The sequence below is a fragment of the Rhinatrema bivittatum genome, chromosome 4 (assembly GCF_901001135.1).
Source record: "Rhinatrema bivittatum chromosome 4, aRhiBiv1.1, whole genome shotgun sequence".
Lineage (NCBI taxonomy): Eukaryota > Metazoa > Chordata > Amphibia > Gymnophiona > Rhinatrematidae > Rhinatrema > Rhinatrema bivittatum.
The window spans coordinates 101,137,740-101,154,899 of NC_042618.1; the positions used below are offsets into that span (position 1 = coordinate 101,137,740).

Here is a 17,160-nt window from a genome sequence, read left to right on the forward strand (position 1 = left end):
TCTGAGACCCAACAGACATAATTGGCATCTCAGAGACCTGGTGGAAGGAGGGTAACTAATGGGACAATGCTATACCAGGGTACAAAATTATACTGCAATGATAGGATGGATCAACATGGGGGTGGAGTGGGTGCTTTATGTTCGGGATGACAGAGTCCAAACAGGATAAAGATCCTGGAAGAGACTAAATGCACAGTAGAATCTTTATGGGTAGAAATCCCATATGTATTGAGGAAGAGTATAGCGATAAGAATATACTATACCATCCACTTGGCCAAAAAAAGACGGATGATGAAATGCTAAGAAAATAAGAGAAGCTAACCAATTTGGCAATGCAGTAATAACAGGAGATTTCAGTTACCCCAGTATTGACTGTGTGAATGTAATATCAGAACCTGCTAGAGACGTAAAGTTCCTGGATGGAATAAATGACTGCTTCATGGAGCAATTAGTTCAGGAACTGACAAGAAGGGAGCTATTTTAGATCTAATTTAGGGAATGCAGGATTGGTGAAAGAGATAATAGTGGTGGGGGCCACTTGGCAATAATGATCATAACATGATCAGATGCAAATTAATGACTGCAGGAGGAACAATAAATAAATTTATAGCTCTAGCACTAAAGGGAGACTTGATAACATGAGGAAGATAGAAAAAAACTGAAAGATGCAGCTAAAAAGGTTAAGAGCATACAACAGGCGTGACATTCTTTAAAAATACCATCCTAGAAGCGCATTCCAATGTATTCCAAACATTAGAAAAGTGGAAGAAAGGCCAAACTGTTGCCAGCTTAGTTAAAAGGTGAAGTGAAAAAGGCTATTGTAGCCAATGAAGCTTCCTTCAAAAACTGGAAGAAAGATCCATGTGAAGAAAATAGGAAAAAGTATAAGCATTGGTTGTTAGTTAAATGTAAAACATTGATAAGACAGTTAAGAGAGAATTTCCAAAGAAACTGGCTGTAGAAACAAAAAACTCATAATAAAAATGTTTAAAAATATATCCGAAGCAGGAAGACTGCAAAGGAGTCAGTTGGACCATTAGATAATCAAGGGGTTAAAGGGGCACTTAGGGAAGATAAGGCCATTATGGAAAGAACTAAATATATTCTTTGCTTCATTGTTTATAAATGAAGATGTTGGGGAGATACCAATTCCAGAGATGGTTTTCAAGGGTGATTATTCAGATGAACTGAACCAAATCACGGTGAACCTGGAAGATGAAGTAGGCCAGATTGACAAACTGAAGAGTTACAAATCACCTGGACCAGATGGTATATACCCCAGGGTTCGGAAAGAACTAAAAAATAAAATTTCAGATCTATTACTAGTAATTTGTAACCTATCATTAAAATTGTCCATTGTACCTGAAGACTGGAAAGTGGCCAATGTAACCCCAATATTTAAAAAGGGCTCTGGGGTGATCCAGGAAACTATAGACTGGTGAGCCTGACTTCAGTGCTGGGGAAAATCGAGAAAACTATTCTAAAGAGCAAAATCACAGATCATAGCGATAGACATGGTTTATTGGGACACAGTCAGCATGGATTTACCCAAGGGAAGTATTGCCTCACAAATCTTTGACCTTTTGTTTTGAAGAGGTTAATAACCATGTGGATAAAGGTGAGCTGGTAGTGTATTTGGATTTTCAGAAGGCATTTGGCAGAGTCACCCATGAGAGACTTCTAAGAAAATTAAAAAGTCATAGAATAGGAGGCAATGTACTTTTATGGTTTATAAACTAGTTAAAAGACAGAAAACAGAGTAGGATTAAATGGACAGTTTTCTCAGTGGAGAGAGGTAGAGTGCCTCAGGGATCTGTACTTGGACCGGTACTTTTTAATATATTTATAAATAATCTGGAAAGGGGAATGAGAGTGAAGTGATCAAATCTGCAGATGATACAAAATTATTCAGAGTTGTTAAATCACAAGCGGATAGTGATGAATTGCAGTAGATCCTGTGAGACTGGAAGATAGGTGTCCAAATGGCAGATGAAATTTAATGGGGACAAGTGCAAGGTGATGCATAGAGAGAAAAATAACCCATGCTGTAGTTACAAGATGTTAGGTTTCATGTTAAGAGTTACTAGGCATCATTGTGGAAAATACATTGAAATCATTGGCTAAGTGGGCTGTGGTAGTCAAAAAAGCAAACAGAATGTTAGGAATTATTAGGAAGGGAATGGTGAATAATATGGAGAATCTCAAAATGCCTCTGTTTTACTCCATGGTGAGACTGCACCTTGAGTACTGTGTTCAATTCTGGTCGCCACATCTCAAAAAAGATATAGATGCATTAGAGAAGGTATAGAGAAGGGCAACCAATATGATAAAGGGGATGGAATGGCTGCCCTGTGAGGAAAGGCTAAAAGGGTTAGGCCTGTTCAGCGTGGAGAAGAGATGGCAAAAGGGGATATAATGGATGTCTCCAAAATAACTGTAACTTTTGGCCAGTCATAGGATGGCCCTGCGACTGGCCTCACTCACTCTGGATGTTGCCAATCTGCCCCTACGCCACCTAGAATATTGCCTTGTAGGAACGCCACATCACTTAGGCCTCTGACCATTACCATGCCATTTTGTAAGGCGCCACACTCATGCACCAGCTCCCCTCTTAAAGGCCCCATGGCAAGAATCAGCTCTTGGTACCTCCTCATGATATCAGTCCTTTCACCGCACTTAAACCCGGTCTGATTTCTGGATCCTTGCCTCAGCAACAGGTCTCTTGCGTAGCCTGTTGTGTGTGTTGCTCTTCGCGTCTCCTTGTTTGCCTTGCCTTGTGACTTGCACTGCCTTGTCTCTCTACCTCCTGCCTTTGCCTTGCCCTGGTCCTTTTCTTGTCTGTACACTTGCCTTGCCCTGGTCCTTTTCTTGTCTGTACAATTGCCTTGCCAGTCTCCCTTGTCATGCCTAGTGCACCTTGTCCTCTAGTGCCTTGTTTGTCTTGGCCTGATTCTCTGGTACTGACCTCTGCTATGGACCTCGACCTTTCTCTTTGCCCGCTGCCTTCCCTGACCCTTGGCTTGGATTTGTCTTCTCGCTGCCTGCCTTGACCCCTGGACAGAATCTGCATATTATCTGCTTGCTGCCAGCCCTTATTTGTCCCAGACTCTCTGACCGGTCCTTGAGGGACATTCTTCGAAGCCCTGCTGGCTCCTGGAACCCAAAGGTTCAAGCTGTGTGGAACGGGGCTGTTACAGGTGAAGCTCCTCCTTCTGTCTCAGCAAGGGCGGGTCTGCCAGCTGTTGGCATGGGCCTAGTTGGTTCGCCTACTAGGCTGTGTCAACCATGCCACAACTTAAAGGCTCACAACTGTGACAATTATGAAAGGACTAGAATGGGAGCAGTCCACGAAGTTAGCAAGTAGCACATTTAAAATAAATTGGAGAAAATTCTTTTTCACTCAACTCACAATTAAGATCTGGAATTCATTGCCAGAGGATGTGTTTAAGGCAGTTAGGGAATAACCACTGCTTATTACTGGCATTAGTAGCATATGATCTATTTAATATTTGGGTACTTGCCAGGTACTTGTATCCTGGATTGGCCATTGTTGGAAACAGGATGCTGGGCTTGATGGATCCTTAGTCTGACCCAGTATGTCAACTTCTATGTTCTTATGTAATTAGCAAGAATAATTATATACATGTGACAGCATAATCAGGTAGTGATGTGATCCCTAAAGCCAAGAGCAGTCAGGGCGAGACTGGCAGGTTCAAACAAGCAGGGGCAAGCAACTTGTGCTTGCAATGCCTACATTCCCTTGGGTTGGGGCACTCAGATACTGGCAGTCAGCAGGACTTGGACAATAACAACAGGAAACACAAGGCACACACTAAGATAATGTAGAACCCAAACCTGGAGATGTTAAGGTGTCCACAGAAGGAAGGCAAGACCACCGAAGGAAAACCTGGAGACATGAAGGCATCTAAAAAAAGCAATGTAGGACCACTACAGAAGAAGTGGATATATAAAGCAACTAGGACAAAACAGGAACACTGGGATTCATAAAGCAATCAAAGAACAAACATGAACAAGAAACATAGGACAATAAAGCAGGATCAAGAATAGGGCTTAAGTGTAGAACCAAATAAAGGACCAAGCTTTGGCAAAGTGCATTATGTGAGCCTGGAATATAACTGTATCCAAATAGGAACAAGATGACTGCCCATAGGAAGTATAGGTTTTGGAACTGGGACTGAAAAGATAGTCCAAAGGGCCCACTGAGATCCTCTGCTGGTGGGAGGCAAGAGCTGCTCATTGGAGTCATATTACCTCCTTCTACTTTCTCTCAGGAGCTGTCTCTCCCAGTACACAGTATGAGGACAATTTTCAAAGCTATTTACCCAGATAAATTGGCTGACTAAAATTACCCTCTCAGTCTGGGTAAAAGTACTCTTGGGCTTCCCTAAATATGCCTTGGGATAAAATATTCTGCTGCAAAATGCTTGGTGTCTCCTGCAATATGCATAAAAGAGTAGATGTACTCTTGTACCTTTGTTCTACAGGCTGCCGTTATTTGTGAGAATGGAGCATAAGATGTGTTTTAGCTATTTATTTTATTTATTTTATTTATTTATTTATTAACTTTTATTTACCGACATTCGTGAAGCACATCATGCCGGTTTACAATGAACTCAGGTGGGAGATACAGTATAACAATATGACATTAAAACAATATGATATTACTAACGCAAGAGCAAAAAAACGAAACAAAAAAAACAAAATACAACAAAATAAAAACCACCCCACTTTCTCCACCTGGTCTTCTCAGACCAATACTGGGTGCAGCCATTGCAATGGAATCTATTTAAAAGTGATGAGAAATGATACCAAACAGGACTTTTGTGCAACTTTTTCCTGTGCTTCATTTTTTTACTATTCCAGCAGAAAAATAATTGTGTAGCATTTATTGGCTTCCATGATTTTCCATGGAGAAAAAGAAAAGAATAAAATAAATATTTCCTCTTATAGAAAGAACAAGAGTTACATAGGCAAAATGGGAGACTGCTTGGTCTTATGCCTGCTCTAAGTTGGAGTAAATAATTTTAGAGTAGAGGTCTCAGGGAGGCAAATAAAAGCAATATAGCTAGGTGGGTGAATAGCCATTTGTGGCTGGGTGCAGAGGTGGTATGGAATTCAATAATGGAAGAGCCGATAAACAGCTTCTATCTTCTGCATGCCTTGAATATTTTTGGGCCACTCTAAATAACTTTTTTGAGAATTTGAAATTGTACTGATTAGCAATGGTAGATATTTAGAAAAAAACCCATTATTCGGGCACCGAAGGCCTAAATTATTGTGGGTGAATTGAATTCCTCTAATTATCATATCCTCCAGCTCTACCTATACTGGAAGTGCCATAGAGAATCAGTAACTAATACGAGAACATTTTGGAAGTGCCATTAGAAAGAACATGTTGGTATGATTTAGCCTTTCCCAACGGTAACCAATATTCTTCTGCTTTCTTAAATATTTATTTCTAAAATGCATCAAACTATACTATATCTATTAAGTTCTGCCTGTCCTCTGACATGAGCGATTAACTTTGCATCCTCATTTCACCTACTTAAAACTGTAGCATTTTGCATTAGAGGGTATAATACAGTCTGCTGTAAGGTGCATCAATGGTTTGTTCTCACTGGTTAACTACATTGTGTTCTAGGAAAGAGCTATTCACAGCTCATATTCATGTCCAAAACAGCTGGAAGTCTGTGGAACCTGCAAGCAATCCATTCAATGTGCCGAATAGAACAAGTCAAGGTCAGTACATCATTTTGAAATTGAGAGATCTAATGTGTAGTTTGACAGCATTATTTCAGGTCAGCTTGGAACAATAGATGCTTTGGATCTGTTCCTTCTATGCTGACAGCATAGGGTTCTGCAGTATCTTCCTGTTTAATATTTTTAAAGCAAGATTAGTAAGATGAGGAAGAAAATCTTAATAACTGATTGGCATTATTTATTGCAGCATTAGAAAGATAACAGAAGAGTATCCAGTGATTGAGGTGGTTTCCTAGAAATCCCCCGCAAACAGTAATCAAGAGAAGGGAACTTAAGCCACCTCTTTGAGCAATTTGATACAGAATACTGTCACCAGTTCATATTTCAAAGACTGATGAGGAGCATGGAGAGGACAACACATGCCAATTCTCTTAGTTCATGCCTTGTCCCTCCCCTCAAATGCCTCCTCTTTTTCAGACAAACAGAAGGCAAGGTAAAGGAAAATGCTTTATGATTTACAAGTAGCTCTAATTTTGTGTTACACCGTTATTGTTTCCTAGATCCGCTCCCATGCCAGTTTTTGCAGATCTCTGTGACGTACTGATGCCAGTGAATGCTGCCCAAGTTGGTCGCTGGGAAACTACATTGCTGCTCTTTACAACAGGTCGTCATGTCTTGAGATTACTCAGGCAGACATTACCCATTCCTTGGCACTTCTTCGCTCCTGTGCACCAGACTATCACCGAGGCATGCTCATTCCTTCCTGTATAGGTCCAAGGACTGAGAGGGAGAAGCATTCACAATGTGCCAAAGTCCCTGAAAGGTGCACTCGCTTCAGTGCCATTTATCAGCTCCTTCATTACCTGGTTGACAAAGACTTTCTCAGCCCGCAGACTACAAACTATCAGGTGCCATCACTGAAATACAGCCTGCTGTTTTTACCTACCAAAAAAGGAGCATCTATGATGGACATCTACCGGGACAATTTAGAATCCTGGGATCTCGTTGACAATTACACATCAATTACTGGGATGGACCTTGGTCTTAAACAGAAATTGTTCCAGCACTATCTCATCTTGGATACTGTGTATCCCGTGTTGGCAATATTAGCCATTTTTTAAGCATGTCTTTTTATTTACGTTCTGTTTTCATCACTTTTATGGCTATGATGGCTATCACCAGCTCTTTGATGATTTCTTTCTTCTTGTATAAGGTGGCTTTTAGATTTACATTTTTTCCTTTGTAAATCTGACAGCAATAGTTGTTCTTAGCAGTATTTGTGCCAATCACACCTTTGTCTTTTGTGACCTATGGAATTTCAGTAAGATTCAGAACCCAACAGCAGGGCTGCTGCAGTGGGTAAGTCAAACCATGCACCATTTTGCATATCTAATGTTGGTGTCTTGCTTCACAACTGGAGCAGCATTCTTTGCCAGCTACATGAGTAACATCACCGCTGTTCGCTGCTTTGCCATTTACATGGGCACCTCTGTGTTAGTCAACTTGGCATTCATGATGACTTGGCTTCCAGCTGCTGTGGTGCTTTATGAACGTTACATAGCAAATAACTGCATGTATAAGCCAGAAGACTACTGGAATAGTAATGGACACAAGAGATTCATTCTGTCCTTTTATCAAAGAGTTAGGGCCCTGCGAAGCACCTTGTCTGAAACCTCAAAACTTTTATTTGAGAAGCTCCTTCCATGTGGTGTCATTAAGTTTCGATATATTTGGATCTGCTGGTTTGCAGCCTTAGCAATAGGAGGTGCCTATATTGCCTGTTTTAATCCTAAACTGAAACTGCCAACTTCAGAGATGTCATCAGTGCAAGTATTTCGCTTAAGCCACCCCTTTGAGCGATATGATGCAGAATACTGTCACCAGTTCATGTTTGAAAGGCATGAGCATGGGGAAGGACAGCACATGCCAATCGTGCTGGTCTGGGGCATTATGCCAATAGACAACGGGGACCATTTTAACCCCAAGAGTAATGGAACACTTGTGACAGATGCCACATTTACCATACAGAATCCTGAAGCTCAAAAGTGGCTGCTGGAATTTTGCCAAAAAGTGAAAAACCAAACCTTTTATTATCCTGACCCAGAAAAAAAATCCACCATTTGCATCATGGAAGAATTTCTTAAGTGGATGGACAGTCGCCAGTGCTCACAAACAGATCACAATCTCAATTTCTGCTGCAATCATTTTTCCTTTCCATACCAGAGTGATGTAATCCTGCACTGCATGAAAATGATGATCATAGAACAAGGAGGTGATGGGACCAATGCCGTTGACCTGGGTCCTAGATTTGACGTGAAGGGGAATCTAGTTGCTTTAGTGCTGGAGTTTCAGACTGTTTATCACTACAGTTTCAATTACAGCAAAGTCAAGCTATTCTACAACAAAATAAGTCATTGGCTAGTGAATGAAATAAAGACTGCCCCTACGGGACTCAAGAATGGATGGTTCACAAGTAATTTGGACTTATATAGTATGCAGCACAGCCTGAGCACAGAAACCATGATGGTAACTGGCTTGTCTATAGCAATCTCCTTTGTGATGTTACTGCTCACCACATGGAATGTGCTTCTTAGTATATTCTCAATAACTGCAATTGGTGGTACCGTACTAGTGACAGTAGGGCTTTTGGTCCTTCTAGAGTGGCAGCTTAATGCAGTAGAATCTCTTTTCATTTCTGCAGCAGTGGGCCTCTCTGTTGATTTTACTGTGAACTACTGCATTTCCTACCACCTGTGCTCCCATTCCGATCGCCTGAGTTGTGTAGCCTTCTCCTTGAAGCAGATGAGCTGTGCGACTGCCATGGGGGCTTCTGCACTATTCTCAGCAGGGGTCATCATGTTACCAGCAACAGTACTGGCATACAGAAAACTGGGGATATTCATTATGATGATCAAGTGCATCAGCTGTGCATTTGCCAGCTTCTTTTTTCAGACTTTGTGCTGTTTTTTTGGACCAGAGAAAAACTGTGGTCAGATTCTCTGGCCATGCTCTAGCGTCTTGAAGGAGTATCCTGATGACACTAGGGAAAATGGAACCTTCACTCACAGGGGGAAGGAAAAGCAGAACAGATTACCAAAAGGCCAAGAATCCAATAGAGATCACGAACAGTATGAGCTTCAACCACTGGCTAGGAACCTTAGTGACAGCTTTGATAACAGTACTTCCACAAGCAAGCAGTCCAACCGTCCTTCCATCTTCTCTGAAGACATGCAACTCCATGACAGCATGTGTCCCAGACTGGGAATACATCATGCCCTCAAAGCAGATACACAACATTTTCAGGAGAATGTTGCTGCTCATCAAGTAGCTTTTACTCAATGTCCTGCCTTGCAGACATCATCTCCTTACAAACAAAGTAACTCTGAAACAGAAACAGAAGAGAATGATGAGAGACTCTGTAAGGATTGTAGATGTCAAAAGTATAATCAAAAGCCCTGGAATGGGTCTATGATGGTCCAATTGCGTTCTGCCAGCATGGAGGATGACATTCAAAGAGAGAGCTCTTATAGTCCTAGAGATAATGTCCAACTCCAAACAACCCTAAATACAGGAAAGAAACAACTTCCTGAGCCTGAGACTTATGAATTTTCCAGGTGCCTTTGTTCTTCTGGTAGTTCTTTTGATGTTCTCAATGATTCAAATGAAACATGTCTTAGTGATTTTGATCCAAGCACTAAACTTGCTGGATCAACTTGCTCTTCTTTAGATGTGGGTGATATTGCTGTGTCCTCCTGCAACATTGAGAAAGGCCACCTAAATAAAAAAAGAGACACTCTGAAACTGACCCTGAGAGAGACTGTGTTTGACATCTCTCCACCAACTTCCCAGCAAAACAGTACCTCATGGAAAAACCGTGCAGCCTTAGTAAATGAAGAACCAGTTGTTTTGCCAAACAGTAGATCAGATCTGCCAGATGTTTGGATCAGAAGATCTAGTGATCAAAATTCTAGCACTTGAAGTTACAAAAACCATAATGCTTCATGTTATAATCAACTCTCTTTGAACTTTACATATTAAACACTCCCTTTTTTGTACTAAAAACACAGCCATTTGACATCTGCTATAGGAAGCAACTAGGTTTTTGCACCCAACTAATATGATCAGCATCATTAATGCAGGAGGATTAAGTCTGAACAATAAGCATTTTCTCTACAGACAAAAAAATAAGAAAAATCCCTTAATACATCTGACACACAGTTAATAACCATCCAAATGAAGCAATAGGGATTCATAATAACAACAACCATGGCACTGTAATACTAAGCCAATGCACACCAGTTGTCTGATTCCATGTTTGTTTAACTTTGTTTTACTAACAAGTTCACAGGGTGATATGTGGGCAGAAGGAGGGTGGGTTAATAATGTCTCTAATGAGAAAGATAACTATAACCAGATGAAAAGATGAAATGAATTGGCAAAGTCCATAGTCAGTCACTGTCGGGATAGTAAAGTTAACGGAATAATGTGTGGCCAAAGATTATACTGAGCAATAACAGTTTAACAAACAAAACAGTTTTTTATTTTACTTGTGCACACATCGATTGTGCACAATATTAAATACCAGAGTGAACAATTGTGTATAATTGGAAGACCCCAACACGGCCGTGTTTCGCGTCAGGGGGACCGAGTTTTCAAAATCTATAATCAAAGAAACATCATGCAGTTATTGTGCAGTTTGGCGGACACAAAGGTACAAATAGAGGTTTCAACTAAGGGAGGAGGAAGCCAGGACACAGTGACTAATCAAATACACATAAACAAATCATTTGTAGAAAGTGAAAACGACAAAGCAGGTAGAGGAGGTTGACAAACTGACAATTGAAAAAATCAAAATATAAAAAACCCAAAATATAAAAATGGGGGAAAAGGGGGGAAAAAAAGGAAGGCAGAATAATAGTGATACCAAATTATTTGCACAAGGGAAGCGTCATATAAAGAACTTACTTGTATATTAAAAACGCGGACGGATGTCTGCTGATTACTGAAAAAATAAAAATAAGTACACAGAACAGGTAAGCTAGATGAACACTGTGTAGGGACAGTCAAGGGTTGAGCACCTGAGGAGCCGAGTGTATAATACCTTAGTGGTAGATATGCAGCTCAAAGCAGGGAGACAAAATATGGTTGTAAAGCCACGGCAGTGACCGTGATACCAAGCATTGAAAATCTGGAACGATGTGACAAGAAGACAACAATCTTAGGGGTAACGCAAGAGTAAAGAGGGCTCAAAGAGACTGAACCAAAAATTCTAAAGGAATACCTTAGAGATTTGAAGTGCGCAAGGACTTTCACATATTTAGATTATTTAGATAATTATACACAACCAGAGGAGTGCGACCGCTAGGACCATCACGGGGAGAATATACAGTAAGACAACTTTGACTTGACCGGGAGGTCTCCAAATCTGAAACTGAAGGATAGCAAGAGATAGTCACCATGCAAACCAAATCAAATGTAAACTAAGCCAGTGAAGGAGGCAGACGTATGGGTGAATACAGTAAACCTTTTAGCCGAGGTGACCCAGGGCGAATTACTGGAGTGTTAGCGTTTAAATGGGTGGGCACGGGGTAAAAACTGCGCAGAAAACAGGTCATGTGACAATGATTGACAGGATGTGGATAAGTGGTGAAATAAACAACTGTAGGTTGTTTTTCACTCAATGCACAATAAAGCTCTGGAATTTGTTGCCAGAGGAAGTGGTTAGTGCAGTTAGTGTAGCTGGGTTCAAAAAAGGTTTGGATAAGTTCTTGGAGGAGAAATCCATTAATGGCTATTAATAAAGTTTACTTAGGGAATAGCCACTGCTATTAATTGCATCAGTAGCATGGGATCTTCTTAGTGTTTGGATAATTGCCAGGTTCTTATGGCCTGGATTGGCCACTGTTGGAAACAGGATGCTGGGCTTGATGGACACTTGGTCTGACCCAGCATGGCAATTTCTTATGTTCTTCTTATGTTCTTCAATGCGTAACACCGTGAATGTTGGTAGAAATGTCAATAATTATAGCAAAGGAACCAAATTAAATGTATTAAAGAAACCGTAAAAGGAGGAGCATAAAAGGGGGGTGGAGGAAGAAATGGGGGAGAAGGGTGGGAAGAGGAAAGGAGAGGGGGATAAAACAGGATGAGGGAGGGGGGAAAGAAGGGGGAGGGGGACCTATATGGAAGAACAGAGGGAAGGGAGGAAGAACAGAGGTAGAAAGAAAGGGGTGAACTGGATTAAATACAGAGATTGCAAACAAATGAAGAGAAACTGGAAGATTACATGGAACCTAAAGGAAACCTAGAAGAAAGCAGACCACTCGATTTCCTGGTTTAAGCCGGATGGAGATAAAGAGTTCAACTCGTATATCCATCTTTGTTCCCTTTGAATAAGTGCTAAGGACCAGTTGCCACCTCTTGTAGGCTCGGGAAGTTGTTCTAAGGTAAAAAACCGGAGGTCAGAAATAAAGTGATTTTTGGCCTGCCAGTGGTCTACTAAGGGTGCTTCATAGCGACCTGACTTTAAACAAGAACGATGTTCGATTATCCGAGCCCAGAGAGGACGAGTAGTTTTACCTATATAAATTTGCGAACATGGGCATAAGATTACGTATACCACACCACTCGAGGTGCATGTAGTATGGTGTTGGAGATGATATTGTTTTGAAGATATCGGATGTACAAAGTTCTGGATACTCATGGAATGTACGCAGACAGAACAATGGTCACAAGGGCCATGTCCTTTCACTGCGCTTGTGTTGGTGGGGGGAGGTGGTTTATGTTCAGAAGCGACTGGGCTGTCTCTTAAGATACGACCCCGGGTTAAAGCAAATTGCGGTAGTTCCTGGAAAATTGTATGTGGGAGGAGTAAATTCCAATGAGACTTAATGATGTTGATCACATCATGGCTGTGTGCAGAGAAGGGGAGAACAAAAGTAAGTTGTGATAAGGGTTCAATGTGGCGACGACTAAACAGAAGGTCACGGTTAACATATAACACTCTTATAAGCTCATTTAATAATCCCCCTGGGGTACCCTCGTTCCTGAAAACGTAAAGCCATAGTTTTGGCCTGTTGAATGTAATCTTGGCGGGAAAACACAGTCTCTGGAGGCAGAGGAACTGCCCAACAGGTATATTATCTCTTAAGAGACAGCCTAGTCGCTTCTGTACATAAACCACCTCCCCCCACTAACAGAAGCACAGTGAAAGGACATGGCCCTTGTGACCATTGTTCTGTCTGCGTACATTCCATGAGTATCCAGAACTTTGTACATCCGATATCTTCAAAACAATATCATCTCCAACACCATACTACATGCACCTTGAGTGGTGTGATATATGTAATCTTATACCCATGTTCGCAAATTTATGTAGGTAAAGCTACTTGTCCTCTCTGGGCTCGGATAATCGAACATCGTTCTTGTTTAAAGTCAGGTCGCTATGAAGTATCCTTAGGAGACCACTGGCAGGCCAAAAATCACTATTTCTGACCTCCGGTTTTTTGCCTTAGACCAACTTCCCAAGCCTACAAGAAGTGGCAACTGGTCCTTAGCACTTATTGAAAGGGAACAAAGATGGCTATACGAGTTGAACTCTTTATCTCCATCCGGCTTAAACTGGGAAATCGAGTGGTCTGCTTTCTTCTAGGTTTCCTTTAGGTTCTATGTAATCTTCCAGTTTCTCTTCATTTGTTTGCAATCTCATTATTTCATCCAGTTCACCCCTTTCTTTCTACTTCTGTTCTTCCTCCCTTCCCCCTGTTCTTCCATATAGGCCCCCCTTCCCCCCACCTACCATCTCCTACCCCCCTTGTTTTCCCTCCGCCCCCCTTTTTCCCCTTCCTTCCCCCTTTTTCCCCCTCCCCCTTTTCCCCTCTCTCCCTCATCCTATTTCCGCCCTCTCCTTTCTTCTTCCCCCCTTTTCTTCCCCCCCCCCCTTTTTTTGCTCCTCCTTTTACGGTTTCTCTAATACATTTAAATCTGGTTCCTTCGCTATAATTATTGACGTTTCTACCGACATTCACGGTGTTAGGCACTGAACCTACAGTTGTTTTAAATATCAAGTACTATTTCTCTTTCTGTTACTTATTCATCACTTATCCACATCCTGTCAATCATTGTCACATGACCTGTTTTCTGCGCAGTTTTTACCCCGTGCCCGCCCATTTAAACGCTAACACTCCAGTAATTTGCCCTGGGACACCGCGGCTAAAAGATTTGCTGTATTCACCCATACGTCTGCCTCCTTCACGGGCTTAGTTTACATTTGATTTGGTTTGCATGGTGACTATCTCTTGCTATGCTTCAGTTACATATTTGGAGACTTCCCGGTCCGTTCAAAGTTGTCTTACTGTTTATTCTCCCCGTGATGGTCCCAGCGGTCGCACTTCTCTGGTTGTGTATAATTATCTAAATAAGAGAAAGTCCTCGTGCACTTCAAATCTCTAAGGTATTCCTTTAGAATTTTTGGTTCAGTCTCTTTGAGCCCTCTTTACTCTTGCGTTACCCCTGAGATTGTTGTCTTCTTGTCACATCGTTCCAGATTTTCAATGCTTGGTATCACAGTCACTGCTGCGGCTTTACAGCCATATTTTGTCTCCCTGCTTTGAGCTGCATATCTACCACTAAGGTATTATACACTCGGCTCCTCAGGTGCTCGACTCGACTGTCCCTACACAGTGTTCATCTAGCTTACCTGTTCTGTGTACTTATTTTTATTTTTTCAGTAATCAGCAGACATCTGTCCACATTTTTAATATACAAGTAAGTTCTTTATATGACTCTTCCCTTGTGCAAACAATTTGGTATCACTATTCTTCTTCCTTCCTTTTAAACTGTTGTCCTTTTTTTCCCCCTTTCCCCCATTTATATATATATTTTTTTATATTTTGATTTTTTCAATTGTCAGTTTGTCAACCTCCTCTACCTGCTTTGTCATTTTCACTTTCTACAAATGATTTTGTTTATGTGTATTTGATTAGTCACTGTGTCCTGGCTTCCTCCTCCCTTAGTTGAAACCTCTATTTGTACCTTTGTGTCCGCCAAACTGCACAATAACTGCATGATGTTTCTTTGATTATAGATTTTGAAAACTCGGTCCCCCTGACACGAAACACGGCCGTGTCGGGGTCTTCCAATTATACACAATTGTTCACTGTGGTATTTAATATTGTGCACAAGTAAAATAAAAAACTGTTTTGTTTGTTAAACTGTTATTGCTTAGTATAATCTTTTGCCGCACCTTATTCCGTTGCCATTTACCTAAATGTGTGTGCTCTTTCCTCCACTCTCCCCTTGGGATAGTAAAGTTAGCCAGATGAAGGAATACTCAATAGTGCAGCTGCACTATTGAATATACCTAGATAACTTTATCCGGCAAACTTTAGGACAACTATTTAATCTGACCAGACTTAGCCGGCTATGGGGGTCATTTATCAAAGTTCACTATGGCGTTTTCGCATGAGTTAAGCACCATAACGCATGGTGCGAAGCAAATGAGAAAAATAGGAGGAGTTAGGGGTGGGATTTGTGGCCAAGTGGGCTGGGCTCACAGTTTTGCGAAGCCATATCGAGAGCGAGAGCGAAGCCTATCCATAATGCCTTCATCCTAGGTAGGTATTTATATCTCTATAGGAGGCCTGCCTAGTAACTCGAGGTGAGGTTTAGGTATTAGTGTAGGGGTTAGGGGCCACTTTGACATTCAAAATGAGACGTACGAACAGAACGATGCTCTCTTGTGAAGATTTGCTGACCTTCGCAGTGAGGAAACTCACCCAAAGATGAGATTTGTGCAATGTTCTCTCAACCTAGCTTCATGTTACCCATGTAGAGAGTCCATCAAGCTAGGTTGAGAGAACATTGCACAAATCTCATCTTTGGGTGAGTTTCCTCACTCCAAAGGTCATCAAATCTTCACAAGATAGCACTGTTCTGTTCGTACATCTCATTTTGAATGTCAAAGTGGCCTCTAACTCCTACAATATTTCCTAAACCTGTCCTCGAGTTACTAGGTGGGCCTCCTATAGAGATATAAATACCTACCTAGGATGAGGGCATTATGGCTAGGCTAGGTTCACTCTCTCTCTCCCCCACATCCCCCCACCCCCCATAGTTGTAGAAGGGCCCTGACAGCTAGGCTGGCTCTCCAGGAGCTTAAAAATACTAAACATGGTCCCCCCCAGTGGTTGTATGTAGGAAATATAATTCTGGCACTTATCGCAAAGTGCGAAAAAGTTATCGCAATTTGCACCTTCGCATAGGTATTAGAGCAAATTGCGATAAACTGCCTATTACCATAAAACACGCCCCTTTTCCTATCGCATGCAATATTTGGTGCATTTTGATAAATCCAGGCCTATGTTAGCTGGCTAACTTTGAATGTCAGAGATAACCAGGTAACTTAACAGCTTACCCGACTCCTCCATTATGCCCCCAGAATGCCCATATCTTAGCCGGCTAAATTCTAGCTGGCTAACTTAGCTGGCTAAGTGCCCAAATATGAATTTAGCCAAATAACTTCTGAGTTATCTGTTTAAATGCTTCTGAATATGGATCTTGTGATTATTAGAATAATTCAAAATGACTGGCAGCTGAACCTGCTAGCTAACAAGAGGTTGTCGTCTCCTTAACATTAATCTTTACTTTTTTTCAGCAGTTCGGTGCACACCACTCTGCCAACCACATTCTATTCCTCAGGTGCAAACTAATTCCTATATTAGACACACACAATCTGAGACTCTTCGGTTACTGACTTGGGAGGATACTGGGGTGGTGGCAAGTATCACCAGAGAGAATATCTGCAGCAAAGATTTATTTTAATTTGATAAGAAAAGACACTTCCTTTTAATCCCTGTGAGTTAGGAAGTTTGTGCTATTTAATACTCCTCTTTGCCTAGGTATTATAAGTTTGCAAAGCTGCAGAACCGCTCTCTATGGTCTTTGTATTTCCATTTCAGAGAACAATAATTTCTTTGTCTTTCCTGTAAATACAAATGGACTTTATCGCAGTGTAAAAATAAAGCAGTATGACACTTTCTAGTACACGGTGAAGCTTTGCTTTCTGTTATTTCCTTTTTCATTTCTAAGATTGTACAGGTTCAGACATCAGATGTTGGAGTGACTATTGCTAGATATTTCAAACCATTTGAGTGGGGCACAGAAGGCTCTGAAACAATAATAGGTAACAGTGTAATCTGCCACAGAGGTGTGCTGGGGGCTCAGGGCTAGCACAGAAATTATTTTATTTCAGTAAGAATAAAGGAAGATAGTTTGTTTTCAAGCTGGGAATGTTGCATTGATCAGTGGAAACTAAAACTACATTCAGTTGCATTAGAAATAATTTTCATCAGTTGCTTTCAAACTGAGTTGGCCCTGTGAACTGGTAACATCACAGCAGCACAGGACATTTGATTTCAGATCTCTTGGCTGCTGGAAATA

The 17,160-nt window shown here is 41.2% G+C and overlaps 1 protein-coding gene across 1 annotated transcript in view; it reads left to right on the forward strand.

The window, feature by feature from the left end:
* LOC115089356 (protein dispatched homolog 2-like) overlaps window positions 1–9,749 on the forward strand; it is a 12,611-nt gene extending 2,862 nt beyond the window's left edge. Inside the window, 4 exon segments of the mRNA XM_029597444.1 lie at window positions 5,663–5,760; window positions 6,282–6,831; window positions 6,834–6,959; window positions 6,962–9,749. Coding sequence (XP_029453304.1) covers window positions 5,663–5,760; window positions 6,282–6,831; window positions 6,834–6,959; window positions 6,962–9,699 — 3,512 coding nt within the window. The 3' untranslated portion in view covers window positions 9,700–9,749.
* Window positions 9,750–17,160: the final 7,411 nt, after the last annotated feature.